This window comes from Mesoplodon mirus, assembly GCF_964341445.2.
Source record: "Mesoplodon mirus genome assembly, chromosome: 20".
NCBI classification, from domain to species: domain Eukaryota; kingdom Metazoa; phylum Chordata; class Mammalia; order Artiodactyla; family Ziphiidae; genus Mesoplodon; species Mesoplodon mirus.
The window spans coordinates 23,635,906-23,657,305 of NC_138996.1; the positions used below are offsets into that span (position 1 = coordinate 23,635,906).

The window sequence follows — 21,400 nt, forward strand, 5'->3', positions numbered from 1 at the left end:
ACACTGTTAGGGTACCAAGGACACTGGTATAGTTTTCAATGACTCCCAGCAGTACTCTGTTTCACTGAATGGGGGGAAAAGGTTTTCACCATTTTTCCATTTTCTAATTTTTCTCTCTAATGTCAAACTGTTATTTATGCCTCTGTGTGTCTGGATTATCTGGATAAAAGCAACCTAAGTCTAATAAGATTTCGATGATGAAAGACTGTAAATGAAGATTTGCTCTGCTCAATGGGCATGAGAAAAACTGGCCGAATGAGGTCATTATTTAAAACCTGAGTAAAACAAAGCCACCTCATTTCAGTGTATTATGTGTCGAGGTAAGGAACATGACAACACTGGAGGAAAACACTCCATAGTTATGTTATCAAGGTTCTCTAACTTTTGGTGTTCCTGTATCCTCTCATTTTAAGGCTTTTTTTTTAGATCTATATAACATATATGTATAGTTTCAATAACACAAAAGAAGTAAGAGTATACCATGTAAAAATACTTTTTTGCATTAAGCTCCAACATTATTTTCTGTCTTGTCCCTTTTCAACTCCTTGGAATATACTGATTTGTCAGAAATAGATAATAATAGCTAACACTTATTGAACATTTACAACATGCCAGTCATAGTGCTGACTAACATGAGTTATCTAATCCTCACGACAGCCCTTTAGGGTAAGTGCTGTGGTTGTTCCTGAGGATAACTGTATCCTCAGTGAGATTAACTTCCCCAAGGTCACCTAACTAATGAGGAAAAAAGTCACAATTCAAACCAGAAATCTCACTCTTGAGTTCATCATCCTATTTGCTCACCTCGCTACTGCTCATTTGTGAAGTAGCAACTTGTTCTCAAACCTTATCCCTGCTCCTCTTCTTAGTCCCTTTGCCCCTCTTCCACATTCCATCGCTGTAGCTTCCAGATGGACACCCCAGTTCTTCATGCTGACCTCTGATTGGCTCGAGCCTCCACTATCATGGTCCATTTAGGCATGCCTTCTCAAATATTTCCTCCCCCTACTAAATTAAGCTGTTCCTTGGATAATAAACTGATTAGGTTTGATTATACACGATCACAAAAGAATGTCTATAATTAACAAGCTACCTTCTCCCCCCACAAAGGTCTTAATGCTTTTGTCCAAAGCATCTTATGACTACCAATAAGAACATGTATATATTTTCATTTACATTCATATTCTAACCTTATCCTGAAAATGGTTATTGTAGATAGGGTTTTTCCCATTTTACAGATAAGGGAGCTGACGATCAAAGAAGTCAGTGAACTCAGGTCTTCTGATTTTAAATCCTGTCCTCCTTCCATTACATCAGTCTACCTTCTCAATTTAAAGCTACTGGTGAAAGTATAATAGTAGTGCCTTTTGAGCACTACTCAAAAATTACACTAATTTGTCACATAGGGGGCCTTGAAAGACTGGCACCACTAATATTCCTCAACACTCATAATAAGCTTGTTCAAGAAGGTATATTTAAAAGACAGTATGTGACACCTGGCTTCCTGGCTGTGTCGTTTTTCCCCAAGTGATCAGATCAAACCACTATCAGGTCAAAGGTGTTGGTTATATTACAGGGAACTTCTCGGTTATTCCAGCTCCTGAGAATACTTGGAACTTGTCAGCAAACTCAAATAAGAAGTAGTACAGATCGTCCAAATCAATTATTAGGAGGTTACATTCTAGAGATTATTTAGAAAAATCCAAACTAAATTACAAATATAGACTACATAGGTGATTACTAAAGAATCTCAACAATTTTAGATAATTTAAAGTAGAAGATACCCTACATGATTTAAAGAGTCTTTAACAGAGACATGAGTAATCCATGTAGCAGAAAGATCACTTTAGAAAAATAGTTTCATGGATTAAAATAGGGCATGTTGGAGGGGAAAAAGCCTATCAGAAGATGTAGTCTTCTATAACTCCATTCTAGTCGTTACAAGAGAAGAATAATATTTGGTCTAGGGAGAAGGGAAATAAAGGCCCAACAAATGTTATGGAGGATAAAAATGGCTATCTTCATGAAAGATTGGGAAGGGGGCTATCAGGAATCAAAAGATTACCAGATTTAGTGTTTGGAACATGGGTAAGATGAGACTATATCAGGGAACATGGAAGACGACTGATGCTTTGAAGAGAAGTATATATTTTCTATTATGTTTTCTATGGAGTGGAATCATGATTCTGGTCAAGAAGTAATAGTTTCAAATATGTACCTTTAGATGGACATTTGCAGCTATTTTTTAAATATAGAAAATGATACTTATTATTTAACCTCTTGCTTTTTCTTACATTTCCCAGGATAATACATGGGGAGAGGTTATAATCACTTGAATTTTATTGTTTTTGTAACTGAGTTTATAAGATAGGTATGAGTTAATGGCCAAGTGAAGAAGGAAGGAAAGAGAAAGAAGGAAGGAAAGGGAATGGGATGGGAAGGAGGGAAGCAAAAGGAAACCTATAAAGCTACATTAAAGAGGGAAGATTTTCTCAGGCCATTAAATTTTATAAGGACTATAATTAAGCTATTTTAAGAATACATTTGTTGGAACTTGTTTATCAAGTTGAATGGGGAAGGGAAAATCCTCTGGAATTAATTTCTTATCCATTCAAAGAATAATGTAAGACTTTTCTTTGGAAAAAATTATAGATGATATAAATTCCAAGGTAATATTACTGTAGTTTCTATTTCAAAATACAGTATCTTCTATTTAAAGTATCATGGATAAGAATACAATAGGGAAGAATCATGGTTCAAGGAAACTATCTTGTGAAGCTTGAAGCCATTCTTTTGTCAGCCCTATATGTTCAATAATCTGAGGAATTTACCTCTTTTGGACATCCTAAATGCATGAATTTTTCAAGTTGATTAGGAAAATCCAAAGTAAATAAAAATAAAATATTTGATGATCACTAAAGGATTTTAACTATTTTAGACCATTTAAACTATAGATACCCTATATGCACAATTTGAGGTTGAAGACTTCTTAATATAATCATAACTTTAAGTTTTTTGAAGATAAACATCAATTTCATATGTATTTCTATTTTCAAATTTTGAACTTCTTTTTAACTATAATGGCATGTATTAATACATCCTTCTGCTTTTCATTCTAATGTTAATGTATTTGTGTTATTTGGGGGATATTGGATATCTCTATTCTGTTTTGTTTTATTGCAGCTAACCTTTAAATTGTGATTTTTTTTAAAGCGTGCTGATGACATTACAAACTTAGTAACAGATACTACCCTTCTTGTACACTTTTTTGGAAAGAAAGGAAAAGCTGAGCTCAACTTTGAAGATTTTTATAGGTGAGCTTAATTTTTATATTTGTATTGAAAAATGTTAACATGCTAAAGTCAGGAAGGTCTTTAGGAATCATTTAGTGCAGTGACACTCACCTCTTTGCTGCTTTCATCTTAACTAAAGATACTCTGTAACAAATATCCACTCCCGTCAGTGCTTGTGTTCCGGTAGTTCTATTGATAAATGTAACAGGAAGTCACTGAATGATGAAAAATATCCAGCTATCTGGATTGATTATTTCCTATATTCAGAAGAAGGAATATTACCAATTCCTCAGTCTCAGTAAGCTGCAGTAATAATAATAATAAGCATGTATATAGTGTTTGCTGCAGTAAACACAAGGCAGGGCACATTAACTCCTTTAAGTCTCATCACTACCCTGCAAGATATTCTTGTTATGCCCATTTTACAGATGAAGAAGCCAAAGTCCTGAGAGGCTAAGTACCATCTGTTACCATCACTCTTCATTTATCTTATTGTTTATGTATTTTTGTCATAGATTCATGGATAACCTCCAAACAGAAGTTCTAGAAATAGAATTCCTTTCCTACTCTAATGGGATGAATACTATCAGTGAAGAAGATTTTGCTCATATTCTTTTACGATACACAAATGTGGAAAATACATCAGTATTTTTGGAAAATGTGCGTTATAGTATACCTGAAGAAAAGGTATCTAACCCCCATTTTTATTTTGTTACATATATTATTATCTTGTAATTATATAGGTCTGTAAAATATATTGTGCTTCTGTTAGTTCTTTTGCTCCTCTGTGGATTAATAGATTCTTTGGATATATTCCATCCTTCTTTCTTCTGTGTCTTAAGCACTCTGGCTAAACTTTAAAATGGATTAATTTAAAATTCTGGGTTGGGACTTCCCTGGTGGCACAGTGGTTAAGAATCCGCCTGCCAATGCAGGGGACACGGGTTCAAGCCCTGGTCTGGGAAGATTCCACATGCTGCGTAGCAACTGAGCCCATGCGCCACAACTACTGAGCCTGTGCTCTAGAGCCCATGAGCCACAACTACTGAAGCCTGCGTGCCTAGAGCCCGTGCTCCGCAACAAGAGAAACCACCGCGGTGAGAAGACCCCGCGCACCGCAATGAAGAGTAGCCCCCACTCTCCACAATTAGAGAAAGCCCATGCACAGCAACAAAGACCCAACACAGCCAAAAATAAATAAATAATAATTTTTTTTAAAATAAAAAAATAATAAAATTCTGGCTAGATAGCCATATTTTTCTTAGACATGCTGAAAACCTTTAAGGTTATTAGCAGTTGTTTTATTCACATTATGGATATCACTTTTCAAGAGAATTCTGCTGAGCTATAAGCTTTGACTACTATGTAAACATCACCTCATATAAAACAGTTTATAGTGACATCATTTCAGTCACATTTTATTCATTTCTATAATACCCTTAATAAAAGGTCATTAGAAGACGGCTATTGACAAGTGAGTGATCTTATCGGTAGTTGAAGTGAGGTTTTTCAAAGAGTTTGGATGGCATGAATGGTTAAGAACCTGGGACAACTGATTGTCTATTTGTTTAGTAGCAAATGTTTTGTCAGCAATTCTGAGCAGTTGCATTATCTAGTGGTATTTGAGTGCATCACTGCAACCAAATAGAACCGGTGTTACAAGTACCCCTTCAAGCATGGGATGTTTTGGATATATTGCCTTCTATTTGTGTTTGTAGAAGGATCAAGTTAATCTATCCAAGAAAAACTTGCAAACAGTTTGACTTCGTTTAAAGTGGATACACTGTGACGGTGCTAACAATTCTGCAGGTCCCCTACGGAATGAGGAGAAAAGGACTTGATGCATTTGACTTAGTTTATGTAATCACTTAGGGGTCTTTTATCTGTTTTACATGTTGAAGTAAATTTTTTCCAATTCATAGACACTTCCCTAAAAATAAATATCAGAAATTGTACTATTTTGTCAAGCTACGAGTGTATTATTTAGGGCCTTGAAGAATATGCTTTTTTTTTCTTTTATCCACTGGAAACTTATAAAAATCTGAAATTCAAAAAAATCAATTCCAGGGTGAAGTGTTTAGGGAACTCTTTGTACTGTTTTTGCACCGATTTTTTACATTTAAAATTATTTCAAAATAAAAAGTTTGGGGGAGGGGAATTCCCTGCCAGGCCAGTGGTTAGGACTATGTGCTTTCACTGCCACGGCCCGAGTTCGATCCCTGGTCAGGGAACTAAGATCATGAAAGCCGTGGCCCGAGTTCGATCCCTGGTCAGGGAACTAAGGTCATGCAAGCCGTGTGGCACAGCCAAAAAATAAAAAAATTTCTTTTAAGTTAAATTCAGCTTCTGAAACTTCTAATTGATAGAGGTATCTTAAATGTAACAAATCATTACAGTAAGGAAAATATGGCAAGTGAACCAGCATTGATTCTCACTGATTTTTTTTTTTGCATTATCTCATCAATCATTAGAACAACCTTCCAGATACTGATAAATTTCTTTTAGAAAAGAGGAAGCTAAGGCTCTCAGTTACTTAAGATAGTTGCCCAAGGATTCAAACCCAAGACTCTAAGCCAGTGATATGCCTAACACACCCTACTTCTGTATTTACCATCTTTTCATCTGCCATCCTCTTCTCTCAAAAGAATAACAAGTAGTAGTACTTGAATAGCACTTTACATTTCTAAAATACTTTCATTTCCATTCATTTATCTAACAGATACTAAACATCTGCTGTTTACTAGGCCTTATTGTAGCCACCGTGGATAAAGTGACAAGATAAGCAAAATCCTTCTCTCATGGAAACACATCTTAGTGGAGAGATACAATAAACAAGTAAAGGAAAAATAGTAAATGATATCTTTTCAGATAATGATAAATATTATGAAGAGGACTAGAAAAGAAGATAGACAATCAAGGTGGCTTTTGAGGAAAGGCTGTGAGGAATGACCTGTGCCAAGATCTGGATGAAAAACATTCCAGGCAGAGGAAACAGCAAATACTAAGGGCCTGGGGACAGAAAAAGCTTCCTTTATCTGAGAAATTGCCAAAAGGGTAAAGTCAGTGAAGGGGAAATAGTAGGAGATGGAGGAGAGATAGATAGGGGACAGGTCTCAGAGCACCGTGTAGGCCAAAATAAGGAGTTTAGATTTTATTCTAATAGTGATTCTAAGAGTGATGGTAAGCTACTGTAGTATTTAAACTTTAAAGTAGTGGTAAGTAAACTACCTACTTCCTATTTTTGTAAATAAAGTTTTATTGGAACATAGCCACGCTCATTCTTGTAATGGATTGTCTCTGGCTCCTTTTGTGCTATAACAGTAGAGTTGAGTAGTTACAACACGCACCATATAACCTGCAAAAATAAAAATATTTATTCTCTGACCCTTTATAGAAAAAGTTTGCCAATCTTGTTTTAGAACATAGGTGTCTTGTTTGTTCATTCAACAAGTATTTATTCAGTGAGTATTTGCTGTCTACTGTGACACTCAAATCTGATCTAACTCATGAGCCAGATATGACCTGATTCACGTCTCAAAAGATCATCGTGGCTGGTGTGTACAGAATAGACTTCAGTTGGCCCAGGTTTGAAAGAAGAAGGCAAGTTAGGATATTATTATAATAGGAGTATAGGTAAGAGATGAGCATGGTTTGGACCAGGGTGAAACTAGGGAAGAGTGGTCAGATATTGGATCATTTGAAAAGTAGAGCTGATAGAACATGTTGCTGGATTAGACTGCAATATGATGGAACAAGAATCATGAAGAACTCCTAGGTTTTGGCCTGAACCACATGGTGAAACAGTGCTGCCGTTTACTGAGCTAAGCAGGACTATAAGCTTGGGATTAGGAAAGAATTAATGGTTTTATTTTGGACAAGTTAAATTTGAGATTCCTATGAGGTATCCACTTGAAGAAATTCTGCAGGCAGTTGGATGTGTGACTCTAGCATTCAGGGGTGCAATCAGGACTACTTTTGGTATATAGACTTCCAAATTGTGTCTCCAGTTTAAACTTCTCCCCTGAATTTCAGTCTTTTACTTCATACTGCCTACTCAGCATCTCCAATAGTATCCAATAGACATCTCAGGCTTAATAGTTGCAAAACTAAACTCCTGAGCATCCCCCCAAAATCTTGCTCCACGCGCCATCTTCCCTGCTTGAATTAATGGAAACTCCATTCTTCCTAGTCGTTCTAGCCAAAATTTTTGGACTTCTCCCTCTCATTGTACGTACAATCCATCACAGATCCTCCTGACACTGCTTCTGTCAGCATTTGATCACTCCTTGCCACCTGCAGTGCTACCACCCAGGTCAGTTGCCTCCTAAGTCACCTCTCTGCCTCCAGCTTTGCCTCCCTGCCATCTGCTCCCCGTTCAGCATTTAAGGAAGTGCTTTATACCATGATTCAGATCTCATCATAGTAACTCCCCATTTTTCTCCTTACAGTGGCCTCCAAGGCCTGCACAGGCTGCTCCCTCATTACCTCGGACCTCACTTCCTGCCGTTCTCCCTCGCTCTGCTCCAGCCACACTGGCTACTTTACTGTTTCTCAAATACCAGGCAGTCTGCTGTCTCAGGGGTTTTGTGTGTGTTCTTTTCTCTGCCCAGAATGCTCTTCTCTTAGATATGCTGTGTATGTCGCTCACTATGTTATTTCTCAGTGAGGCCTACCCTTCCAACCTAATATATAAAGACTCACCTATTATATAAATAATATGTAACTTACTATGTAAGTAATAATCTAGTGGATAAATTATAACCCTTTCCCTTGGCATTCCCTATTCCTTCTTCCCTTAATCTGTTTTTATTTCCATAGCTTTATCGTCTTCTAACATACCATATAATTTACTTTTTATTTTTCATTGTTTATCTGGATAAATAATCGTATTGATATTTACTTATTTTTATTATTTGTTGTCTGTTTCCCCTAACTAGAACATAAACTCCAGGAAGGCTGGTGTCTTTATCTTTTTTATTCACTCATATATCCACAGCACCTAGAACCCCTGTCAAATGAATTGATAGATAATATTTAAAGATGTGGAACTTAAAGCTTTTCTGTTTTTGTGACTTTTATCTACATATATATTCACTCATATGAAATGGTAGATATATAGCATTGTAGCAAAAGATTGGAAACTACCTGCCTCTTTCAGTAACATACTGGTTAAGTACCAGAAACTACCTCTTGCAGTAAGTTACTGGTTAAATAAATTATGATGTAACTATAGAATGGGAAAAGGTGCAGATGGAAAAAGACTAAGAAAGTTCTTTATGTACTAATATAGAATGATCTCCAAGATGCAGTAAATGAAAAAGAACACAACTTAGAACATTGTATATAGTATACTACCATTTGTTTAAAAAGATAGCCTATGCTAATTCTAGAAGGACCCACAGAACTAAAAACATTGGTTCCTCCAAGGAAAGGAACTACATGGCTAGGTGACAAGGGTGGGAGAAAGGGAGATTTTGTGTTGTATATTCTTTTGTGCCTTTTGAATTTTGAACAGGTGAATATATTGCCATATAAGATAAATGACTTAAAAAATGTTAAATACCATGGGACCAGGTGAACTTATCTAGGAGAGAATGTAGATAGAGACTGTAGAAGGGAAGGGAAGAGGGCTTCTCATCATAACCACGTAATGTAAATATTAACAAGAAAGTAATAAAATTATCGTTATTAAGCTTTGAGAACACTGATGTTCAGAAAGATTTAAGAGACTTACCTTATTAGGTCATTCAGCCAGTAAATTTCAGAGTTTGAATTTTCTGCTTTTTTAACAATGGTACACTTCCCTCAATCTTTCAAAGTTGTTTATATATTTCTAAAAGTTATTATGTATTTGCTATTTAGATCAGTTACTGATCTAAATAGCACAATTAATTTATGATATGAGTATGAATTTTGTGTTGAGAATAAACATAGTTTATATTCCTGAGGTCCTCTTAAGCGCATGTTTTCTAAATGGTTGTTTTAATTTGGATGATAATTTGTCTTGATGATTTTTTTGGCTTTTTCAAGTTTATCTTTTCCTCATTCTAGTCTTTTGATTTTTTCAAATTTTATTGAGGTAAAAATCATGTAACATAAAATTAACCATTTTAAGCTGAACAATTCAGTGTCATTTAGTATATACACATGTTGTACAACCACTATCTCTGTCTATTTCCAAAACATTTTCATTATACCAGAAGTAAACCCTGTACCTATTAAGTGTTTCCCCCCAGCCTCTGGTAACCATCAGTCTGCTTTTTCTCTCAGTGGATTTAACCATTCTGGCTATTTCATATAAAAAGAATCAGGCAATATGTGACTTTTCATGTTTGCCTTCTTTCATAATGTTTTTGAGGTTCATCCACATTGTAGCATCTGTCAGTACTTCATTCCTTGTTATGGCTGAATAATGTTCCATTGTAAGTATATACCACTATTTGTTTATCCAGTCATCTGCCCATAGCCATGTGAGCTTTTCCCACCCTTTGGGTATTGTGAATAATGCTGCTATGAATATGTGTGTACATGTATTTTTTTGTTTGAATACCAGTTTTCAGTTCTTTTGGGTATATACCTAGAGTGGAATTGCTATATATATAAATTATAGCCATCCTAGTGAGTATGAAGTGTTATCTATGTAATCACCTTTACCTTTACCTTAACCAGAATTCTTTATTTCTTTATATAGCTTTGAGTTGCTATCTAGTTTCTTGTCTTTTCAGCCTGAGGGGCTCCCTTTAGCATTTCTTGTAGGACAGGTCTGCTAGTAATGAATTCCCTTAGCTTTTCTTTATCTGAGAATGTCTTAATTTCTTCATTTTTGAAGGATACTTTTGCCACATACAGAATTCTTGGTTGACAGGTTTTTTCTTTCAGCACTTGAAGTATCCCACTTACTTCTTGCCTCTGTGAGTTCTGATGAGAAATCAGCTGCTAATCTTATTGGGGATCCCTTCTATGTGAAGAGCTGTTTCTCCTCTGCTGCTTTCAAGTATCTTTGGCTTTGGCTTTTGACACTTTGAATATGTGTCTTGGTGTGGGCGTTTTTGAGTTTGTTGTACTTGGACTTCATTGAGCTTTTCAGATGTGTAGACTCCCATCTTTCCTCAAATTTGGTGTTTTCAACCATTATTTCTTTAAATATTCTTTCAACTCCTTTCTCTCTTTTCCTTCTGGAAGTCCCATAATGTATATATGAACTTGATAGTGTCCCCAGGTCCCTTAGGCTCTGTTCACTTTTCTTCATTCTTGTTTCTTTCTGTGCCTCAGACTGAATAATTTCAATTGTCCTCTCTTTAATTTTGTAGATTCTTTCCTCTGTCTGCCCAAATCTATTGTTGAACTTCTCTAGTCAGCTTTCATTTCAGCTATTGTACTTTTAAGCTCCAGAGTTTTTATTTGGTTCCTTTTACACTTTCTGTCTCTTTATTGATATTCTCATTTTGTTCATACATGGTTTTCCCGATTCCCTTTAGTTCTTTGTCCATGGTTTCCTTTAGCTCTTTAAGCATATTTACAACAATTAATTTAAAATCATTTTTTCTTTGGTCCAATGTCTTGGCTTCTTTAGGGATGGCTTCTGTTGTTTCTTTTTCTTTTTTCTTCCTGTGAATGGGCCATATTTTCCTGATTCTTTGTATGCACTGTAATTTTTTGCTAGAAACTAGTCATTTTGAATATTATATGGTAACTCTGGAAATCACATTCTCCCCTACAGTTGTCCATTTGCAAAATAGCTTGGATAAGTCACTAAACAAACAGAAAAGACTGTATTCCTTGTCGTGTGCAGTCACTTAAGACTCTGTTCCTTTATCTTAGGGGTTAGCCAGAGAACTGACAGAGATTTCCTTAAATGCCTGAAGCCAAGAAGAAAAAAATATAGTACTGTCCCAGTCTTTGCAGTTAAGCTGTGAGCTGGAGCACTCCTTCAACACTAAGCCAGGCTACCTAAGCCCCTTTATTTACCTTCACCTCCTGCTTTCACAGAGCTCACATATCTGCCAGAGGTGGTAACCTAGGGTCCTCTCAGGTCTGTTAAAGCATGTGTCAGTTCCTGGGCATATCCAATTTCCCAAGTATATGCAACAGCCCTGTGAGCCCCTATTCTCCCAGTAACCATTCTCTTCAGCCTTCTCCTTCCCAGGCTTTTGGATTCTGTCTGCCAGTCTCCTCTGTCGTCCCTTGCTCCAGGCTGGCATAGAGTGTGTATGTCTTTAAATGTTTTAATAGATGTCACTGTCACCAGTAAAGCCATTCTAGTGCAAGGGGAAAAGGGTGAAACAAAAGTCAGCCTCTGTGCTGGTCCTTCAGGGAATCACCAGACAGGTCAAATCACATATCATGACAATTTGAGAACAAGGCACCCTTACTGAAAATCAGTTGACCACAGATATTTGGGGTTATTTCTGGACTCTCAGTATATATGTAGTTTTGATACTTTAAAGGCTTCAGATATTATCATCACTTTATTTTTGTTAAAATGTAAGCTACTTCTTTTTACTCCACTTCTAACGATTAGGACACACTCCATTCAAGTCCCAGTGGTTCATTACAGAAGTGATTCTGGGAATAAGAATGGGGAGGGAGAAGAAATGGCCATACCCCTGTCTCTCTGCCACTTCCCCAGACTGTCTGTCCCTCACTTCTGTTAAGAATGGATTGCTTTAAATAATTGCTATCAAAATGAATGCCCTGTTTTTCAATTTACAATTCTGTATTTACAAACACAAAGAGTTTAATCTGTACAAAACAATTACTGTATGGTTTTGAATTTGCCCTGTCTTTCCAAACATGAGATCCCCATTTTGAAAAATCCAAAGGTTCAGATGGAGAACACTGTATTCTGTCATTCTTTGATTTGCTTTTAATTTTAAGCTCCCTAAAAGTATTGACATTTTTATTTACACTTTGTTTTAAAATATCCCATCCTCTTGTTTTTCACTTTTACCAGCATTAACCTGTCACCCTGACACAGAGATTGTTGCTGGGACAGCTGATCCAGCACAAACTGATACAGAACCAGAGCAGTGGCCAGTTTCCCTGGCAACAAGCTCTTCACATCAAGACAAACCCCTGCTGGCTCAGTCTCCCTAATTGAGTCAAACAGTCCTGTCAGGAAAACATGGCAGGGGGGATCAGATCACAAAGCAGAATCCAGAGTTGGAATGGCCATAAATGAATGTAAGGAAAGAGAAAAAGAAAAAGTGAAGAGAAATGACAGTGATGATTCTCCTTGAAAGTAAAGAGGGGTTATAATTGAAGTAGAACTAATGTGTATTGAAATTTGGTATTATTATTTCAATAACAAATTGATAATATTATTTTGATAATAAATCACTTAATCAGTAGTTGGCTTAACTGAAAATACTCTCTGGTTCTTTGCCCAGCTTTCCAGTGCCACCTCGTTAGCTTCCCTTCCCCTGCTACCCCCAGTAGTAAGGTCAGAATTTGTGAAGCCTAAGCTCTCAGCCCTCTGCTTGTTCTCTGTTTACTTTGTCTCTCAATTTTGTTCATCTTGCTGAGGAGAACACGTCAAGTAAATGCAGCCCTTTGTATCCAAATTCGTATTATCAGAGATACATTGTGCTTATTTCAAGTAACTTTCCTGTTTAATTGAAGTTATAGCAGTGGCAATAATTTCAAATTACGTAAATGAAATTCCAGAGTCCTTTCCAGGATCCTACCCCAAGCCCTGTGTTGGGCCTCCCAGAGCTCGGCTACAGTCATTGTACTTCCTCCTGTTGTTCTGGCAGCCTTACCGTGGCAGGAACAAGTAAAAATACATGACTGTTGGCTTATTAGACATATTTATTTTGCATTGTCATTATAAAGACATGAATGACCTAATGCTGAAATATATTTAAGGAGAAATACATGTACAGGAGAAACTGTTTTTAGAGGGTTTTTTTTTTCTTCTTTTTTCTTAATGATCATACTTACTTTTAAAGTTTAAAAAATTCAGGCCTGAAGTAAGAATTTTCAAAATGGAAACTTTTAGATTTATGTTTATTGTAGCATTTTTCTTTAACTTCGTGCTGATATGACAGTGTTTTAAAAATATTTTCACCTGTCATTGCTAATAATAGCAACATTACCCAGTGGAAAAAATTTGAGTGAATTTTACATTTCATTTGGAGAAAGAAGGTTTCAGAAGGTACCCTGGAAATATATACTTACAAGATATATTGCTGATGCTCAATCTACTTATTTCTAGTAAGTATAGATATTTATTTAAATCAATTTGACAATGCTAAATATATTTACCTATACTTTCCCAATATAGGGCATTACATTTGATGAATTCAGGTCATTTTTCCAGTTTTTGAACAACCTAGAAGACTTTGCAATAGCCTTGAATATGTATAATTTTGCAAGTCGCTCTATAGGGCAAGGTAAGTAACAAACTTTCAAAAACTAAAAGCAAACCATATTCCTACATTGTTTCTAGTGACTTTGACAACAAATTAACTAGATATATCGTATTAGTCATCAATTTGCCTGAAAGTTTGGTGTGTACTTCAACAGGAAATTTGTTTTCCCTAAGCTAAGTTTAGGAAAACATGCTACATTTTTGTATTAAATTTATGATTGCCCTTCACTGCATATTATGGGAAAAGCTAATGACGTTTGTAAAGGTTTAAAGAGGAAGAAACCTCATGGCTGCTTGGTAACCTTGAGGGATATGTGTCTCCCTATAGAAGAGCTAGCTGGCCATGCCGCAAACATCATCACAGGGTGATATTCATATTACTTGTTTGTATTACTGATTTTACCCACACTCTCTGCTGGCTCAGAAACCTGAATTTTGTCAACAGAGCCACCTCTTAGCTATGGACTTACATTAGCCAAGTTTTAAGAATGATATATGAAAATGACAGTCAATTTTGCTTGATTTACCAAAAAATACAACTGCCATAGAATTCTGAATGCTGTTGTCCTCAGGACCAGCTCATTCTTTCCCTGTAGGTAGACTAACAAGTCAAGTCCTTTTCCCAGGACTCTGTGGCTATGCCCACCTTCTCTTACCTCGTGGCCATATTGTTTTTAAATATTCTTGCCATATGAGGACTTTCTGGTTATCTCTTTATGGTGATTTTACCCGTGTCTGCCATAATCTAATAAGTGCTAATCCCCCAGTTCAATCTCAGAGGACAGTCTTGTTATTTTATTACCAAATTCTAGGGATAAGGCAAACCGGAGCCTCTAAGTGCTAATAATTCTCTTTCCCCAAAACACAGATAGTGAATCCCTCGCATAGCTTCATTCACTTACTCGTTGAGGAAAAGAAACCTAAAAACTGAAAATTTTTCATATTTCACCCTTTGACTGGTCTAGATATTCAAATAAGGCATCTTCTTAACACATTTTAGTGTTTTAAAACCAAAACCTTTGGGAGTCCTGCCTTAGCAGGCCAATGTCTTAGCAGGCCAATGTTTTATTGCCATGGTAAACCTACTAATCAACCTTAAAAAGAAAAGCTGGTTCAGAATGGAAAGTTGCTCTTACTTTGTGGAACTGAATGAAACGAAATGAAAAAAATCACTCTTGCAGGTGCTAGGAATAGATCTGTCTCTTTTTTTATTTTTCTGTTGCCACTTCTAGTACCTTAATTCAGGTTATCACCTCTTAAAAAGAGCTATTGCTGTAGCCACCGCAGTGGTATTCCTGCCATTATCCACTCTCCTCTCTGATGTTTCCTGGACAACTCACAGAATAATCTTCCTAAAACAGATTAACCCTGACACACCTGCTATGGAAAACTCTTCAGTTCCCCAATTGCCTGTTGAAGATCGTACAGGTTCCTCACCTCAAAGTCCCCGTGCAGAGCTTCCCCAGCTCCTGGGTGTCCAGGCTGCTCATTTTCTGAACATGCCTTGTGCTCCTGTGCCCCGCCCCACCCTTGTTCTTTCATGTCATCATCTGCCATTTCCTCTCATCTCTACAAGGTGAAATCCTTTATCCTTCAGGGCTGAACTTAGATACAAAGCAGCAGCCTTCCCTAATCGCTGTCTTCTCTCTCCTTTCCCTACTCCACGCTACCCCACAAGTAACCACTCATTTCCAAATTCTCATAGCACTTTGTTGCTGCTTTTTGTGTGGTCCTGTGTAATGATTATTTGGGCAGGTGTGTCATCTCCCATCTGAACTGTAAGTTTCTTGAGAACTTATTCGCCTTAATAACCTCTAAAGTATCTGTGGTTGATAGTAGGCCCTTTTAATTAAAACCGCAAAAAATTTTATGTTCCCTAAAAGATGGCATGATTAATGAGAAGTGATATGTTACATAAGACCATGACCCATGTTTAGAAAAAAAAATCTTCTTTTATAACCTTGCTAGTAATTAACACATATTATAAAAATAATGTTAATGGTTTACTCCTTTTCTGTGTCATTTATCTAGATGAATTTAAACGTGCCGTCTATGTAGCCACTGGCCTCAGATTTTCACCACATTTAGTGAACACAGTCTTTAAGATTTTTGATGTTGACAAAGATGATCAGTTAAGCTATAAAGAATTCATTGGAATTATGAAAGACAGACTCCATAGAGGATTCCGGGTAAACCTATAAATTTCAAGCCTATTGCTATCCTTTTTAAAAACTGAAAGAAAAAAATCCATCTAAGTTTCAGAAATAATTTATATAAGTTTTTAAGGATATAAACAGGAAATGTTATATTTGAAAAGAAAAAACATAAGGCCCTACTTATTTTCAAAAACAATTTGAAGGGATAAAAGGTGATGCTTTTTAAAATATAAAATCAGTGTGAATTTTAATAACTTATTTTCATATGCAATTAGTTTAATGTCTTCATCCCAGTTTGTGGGGGGGAAATGTTGCCAAATATTTTGATTCAGTCTGCACACTGGCTGTTTAAGACTTGCTAGTATACAAAGAAATATCACTATTTCTCATTTTATATGATGCAGATTTCCACTAGGCAACGTGAGGTTCTTAAGTCACTGCATATTCAGTACTTTTTATATGGAAAATGAGGTAAAAAATGTTTTTTTGTCTGTTGAACTGTTCTTTCTTTTTAACATCTTATACTGTAAAATAATTACAAGAAATTCAGTGATTTTTCTCAGAAATATGTTCTAAAAAATGAAATGTAGCATAAATCAATAAATGTTTACACATTTAATGTATTTGGATGTGCCACAAATGGAAAAAGAAAAAAAAATTATGATTAACAGCTAGAATATTCAATCTTCCCTCTTTGGTAACAGTACCCCTGAGCATTATACATTTAAAAAGAAAAAATATATATATGTACAAAAAAATCAAGATTCATCTGAGACAATGTTTTTAAAGATTTTTAATGGATTCTTAAAATCCCAACTGTCTTGGTAAAGATACCATGTACTTAACTGCCACCTAGTGGTTAGTTATTAACATTTGCGGTGATGGCACAAATGCCTAAAAGGGCATGCGCTGAAAATCATTTTTTTCCTCAAATATTTTAGAATAGCAAGATCAAACTAAAATATTGGGTTGGCCTAAAAGTTCGTTCATGTTTTTCTTGTAAGATGTTACGAAAAATACAAACAAACTTTTTGGCCACCCCAATATAAAACTATGCTATAAACCCCTGACACTGTATTTCTCTCTTAGATTTTATGTATTTTTATTTTTGCCTTATTTATTGAATATCTATGACCCCATAACATTTTATTTACATTTGCACACTTTTAATCCTCTGTTCCACAGGGTTATAAGACAGTTCAGAAGTATCCCACTTTCAAATCCTGTCTGAAGAAGGAACTTCATAGCAGATAAGTACGTTAGCACCTTGGTTTGTCTAAATTTGTTCAGTAACAGTAAAAGAAGGGTCATAATTTATTTTTCTCTTACAACATTTAGGTAATAGCTGAAAGAAATAGAATTATAATTTATTTTTAATGTTTAGGTCACTAATTCAAGTTAAGAATTAGTCTTTTAATGATTTCATTTTAGACCATATAATTCAGTTTAAGAATAGTTATTATAACAAAGCATTAGTTTGCCACTATTAAGTTGTGATCTAAAAATGAACTGGAATAAATACTCATCTGACTGAAATTCTCATGAATGTTGTGATTGAAAAATTTTCTGGTTAACCTGTAGTTTTGTATCTGAGCAGATACAATATAATGAATCCAGATTGCATTTTTATAATCTAGGATCACTAGCATCTAAGGGATATTTGTAACTATTTTTTAGGATCATGATTCCAAACATCTGCTACAATAATAGCAACTAAATTTTTTTAGAGTTATTTTGGGTGCCTGGCACTATACTAGGTGTTCTTCTACACGTAGTATCTCATTTAATCCTTACAGATAGATATGCCATTTAACAGCAGAGAAAATAGAGACTTGGTGAGTCATTTACCCAAGATAACTTGCTAGTAAGTTGCAAACCAGGATTTGAGCAATTTGAGCCTCATTCTGTGTGATGACAAAACCATCTTAGTTATTATTTACTGCACCATCACCATGGAATGAAATAGTTGAGGAAGATACGGGAGATTTGTTCAGTTTGTATCAACCCAAAGAAGTATCTCAGACTTGTTGCTGACCTCCAAAATGAGAGATTTGTTTTTCCTTTTTTCTTCTTTTGTTTTTCTTCTTTCTTTTAAAAGTCAACTATAGCTATAAAATTTTGGTTGGTTGTGGGTTCTGATTAGGTCTCTGCAGTGAAGCTTTCATTCATTTACATGCTTGCAAATACCTATTTTTTTGATATTTTTCTCAAGATTAAAACATTTATATTTGTCTATAGTGGCATTACCAAAGTGGTACATATGCATAGGATGTCAATGTATATTAGTTAAAAGACCAAAAGCTGTTTAGAAATAAGTATGAGAAATATCATAATAGATATGGTTAAATAGGTTCCTTAGGACTTACAGATCTTAATATGCCACTATTGATTTGTCTCTCTAAAAGAAAACAGCAGTATTTGGTATTTTGCAAAGTAGCTTTGAAGCCTAATATTTTATGGAACCCATTTAGGGAATTGCTGGTCTAAAATGTTTAGTGGTAAGTAGGCTTATTTACTTATCTAAGGTGGTAACTGTTGTGATTGAGCTAACAGAAAAAGTCAGGTCTTCCTAATCTCTATTTTGAGGAACTTTATATTGCCTTTATTATAAGAAGTTAAACTAAACATTTAAAAAAATAGTAGGACTATACCATTTATATGTTCCTATAGATAGTGTTTCCAACCAGCCTGTAATAGTGTCACATTGACATTATTGATTCTGTGTAGTAGTATATAGAACCATAGATAAAAATGACTACTTAGATTCTAGAACTTTGTAAGACTGAGGATTAGACAAGTTACTAAACAAAACACTGAACTTTTAAATTAAAGGAAACAGTTAATGATTAAGTCTTTGATTCTTATACTTTCTGTTGCGTGTTTTTATCATGTGCCTTACTGTTTCCTGTCATTATTATAATAATTAATGCTGTTACCTCCGAATTTCATCCTAAAAAATGTTACTTTTATGTATTACATATATTTTTTTAATTAGGTACTTCTAAAGCAAAGTTTAAAGGATTATTATCTACTTGAAAGTGCAAGAAGCAAAAACTTCAGAGGGAGGAAGCAGGTCTGAGATCAGAACTTGTGTAAATGAAGGAAAAGGTGAAATGCTAATTATAATTTTTTCTTTAACTGAATTTTTGAATATAAGATGCATCTTCTTACTAATTACTAATGTTACGTGTTATCATGCATCTTCTTACTAATTACTAATGTTACGTGTTATCATGTTGAGCTTTTGCCTTGATTTACTGAACTCTCTGCACTTTTTCATTCCCTTCGGATTCTTCCAGTGACTATGTAAGAATGTATTTTAATTTTTAAAAAATTTTATTAGAAATTTGTCTCATTTCAAAATAATGTATGACTCCTGGAATCTAGATCACTTAAAAACGAACAGCAACATATTTTTGGTTTTAGACTGAACTTATTATCAAAAAATGAATATTCCTTGAGATTTATCTTAGGGCCCTTAGAATTGTTGATAGATCTCCAGGCTTTTAATTACATTGAAACAATTTTGAAACACAAATAGAAATTAAGCTACTATACAATATGATGGTTTACACTGTACTTTTAACTTTTAAAATTGTTTAATTAACATATATTGTTTGAATCATATAAAGTTTTTTTTAAAGTTTTTGTTAATTTACCAAAGTCAACAGAATGTCTGATATTATTTTATGTGCACAGTAATTTATAATGTAGATTTTTTTTCTCAAAAAAAGTCATACATTAATGGTAGAAACAATGGTAGTTTTTGTAGCAGTAGTCACTGTTATTGTCATTATTGTTTTAAACATGGTGCAGCTCCTGATAGCAGATGGTACATGTTAATAACAGTAGTAAAAATAATATCTTGAGGCTCTGTAACTTATCACATATTGTTATTATGTGTCTGTAATGTCAAAATGAGTATTATAAAAGATTAATATAAAATGGTTTAGCAGACTGAAGTATATATTAGGTAGAAGTTAATATTTGTTTCTTGCGAAAGGACCACATGTAAAAGTAATGCCAAACAGCCAGTAATCATGAATACTTTAAATATAATTCATTATTTCAAAATGTCTTAAAAGAGAAAAGATAAACTTTATATTGAAAAACAGCAAAATTAGATTTTCTCCTCGAGAAAATAACTTGATAGGATTTAATGGAAATCTGTTCAATTAAAAAAATGTAGTTTATAAAAAGTTACTATGCAAAAATAGAACAATGAATTTAAATTATACTGTATGTGGAAGATAGGTTCATTTATCTTCTAAGATGTACTAAATATAAATTGCACACACTCCAACTGTTATCTTGCTTTTACATATGAAAATAGGAAATACTGACTTTGTTTTGGTTAAGTTATTAAATGTGAAATTGATAGTTCTGTATCAGCCTATTTATAAAAGTAATGTTATTTCCAAGAATATGTTGTTAGCATTGACAATGCATTTTTAGACTTTTTACATTCTTTATCTGATATTATTTATTACATTGATATAGAAATATGTGATTCATCAGTTTTAGGATTTCGTATAGTATAATTTCACCTGCTTTGCAGGTTGATTCAGTTGATTAACTAAATGAAAATATCTACCTTCTCATTTAACGTGCCCCAGCTCTATTTTACCTTACACTGAATGTTCTCAATATTATTTGCTATCTAAAATAATGGAAAAAATGTAACTTACTTTTATCTTTGATTATAAACTAAATTATCTTGCATATATGGAAAAATTGCTATTTAGAACAGTCCTATAAATAGATATTAAAAACTGAATTAGCTCATTAAGATTCTTTATAATTCTGCCATTCTCCCAAGGAATACTACATATGCAACCTTTATTCTTTATTGCTTATCAAAGTGAATGGATGCTCATCTGCTTATAAGACTGCAGCATAATATTAAAATGCAAATAAATAAAATATTCTGATCAATTAAAATGAAAAGAGTAGTAAATTATGGTGATTCTCCACATATTATCACTCTTGAACTTTATCATCTATAAAATGGGAGGTAAAAATATCTCAGTGGACTGTTGTTTACATCAATTTTAAAGTTTTTAAGTGCTTTGAAAATAGTAATGTACTAAATACATGTATGCTATTCTCAGTATTTCCTTCTACAAACTACTCCTTGGAAAGATGAAGCTATACATGAAATTTTAGTATCATACTCTTTACAGAAAACTTTATGATGAAAGGTTTATGGTAATTCTCAGAATCATTTCTTATTATGAATTTCATTTAAGTTCCAGTTTATTGTTCTTATTATAAAATATAACTGTAAAGTGACCTGTCTTACATTCTTATGTTATCATAAAATAAATATACTTGCTCTTGAATCAAGAAATTTAGTACTTTGCTTTTCTGTATATCTGTGGACTAACGTCTTTCTGAAAAATGTCACGTTTAAACTTTGAAAATCTTTGTTGATTACCAAACCTCCATTGATTTTATGCCCTCTGCTATAGCAATACATGCCAAGAAATTAATCTCATCAACACTTCTGTAAGTAAATACATCATAGAGCCATAAAGCCTCTCAAAGTGTATAATAGGAATTCATACATTATATTGATA

At 34.4% G+C, this 21,400-nt stretch overlaps 1 protein-coding gene across 3 annotated transcripts in view; it reads left to right on the forward strand.

Moving 5' to 3' along the window:
- MICU3 (mitochondrial calcium uptake family member 3) overlaps positions 1 to 21,143 on the forward strand; it is a 91,960-nt gene extending 70,817 nt beyond the window's left edge. For 2 of the 3 annotated variants that reach the window (XM_082608654.1, XM_082608655.1), the window contains 6 exons: positions 3,214 to 3,314; positions 3,809 to 3,980; positions 13,579 to 13,687; positions 15,697 to 15,854; positions 17,007 to 17,075; positions 18,817 to 21,143. In XM_082608654.1, the coding sequence (XP_082464780.1) occupies positions 3,214 to 3,314; positions 3,809 to 3,980; positions 13,579 to 13,687; positions 15,697 to 15,854; positions 17,007 to 17,075 (609 nt within the window). In that variant the 3' untranslated portion in view covers positions 18,817 to 21,143. Of the gene's footprint in view, positions 1 to 3,213; positions 3,315 to 3,808; positions 3,981 to 13,578; positions 13,688 to 15,696; positions 15,855 to 16,225; positions 16,293 to 17,006; positions 17,076 to 18,816 lie in introns of those variants that run through there. The other variant, XM_082608653.1, reaches the window with a different exon arrangement.
- Positions 21,144 to 21,400: the final 257 nt, after the last annotated feature.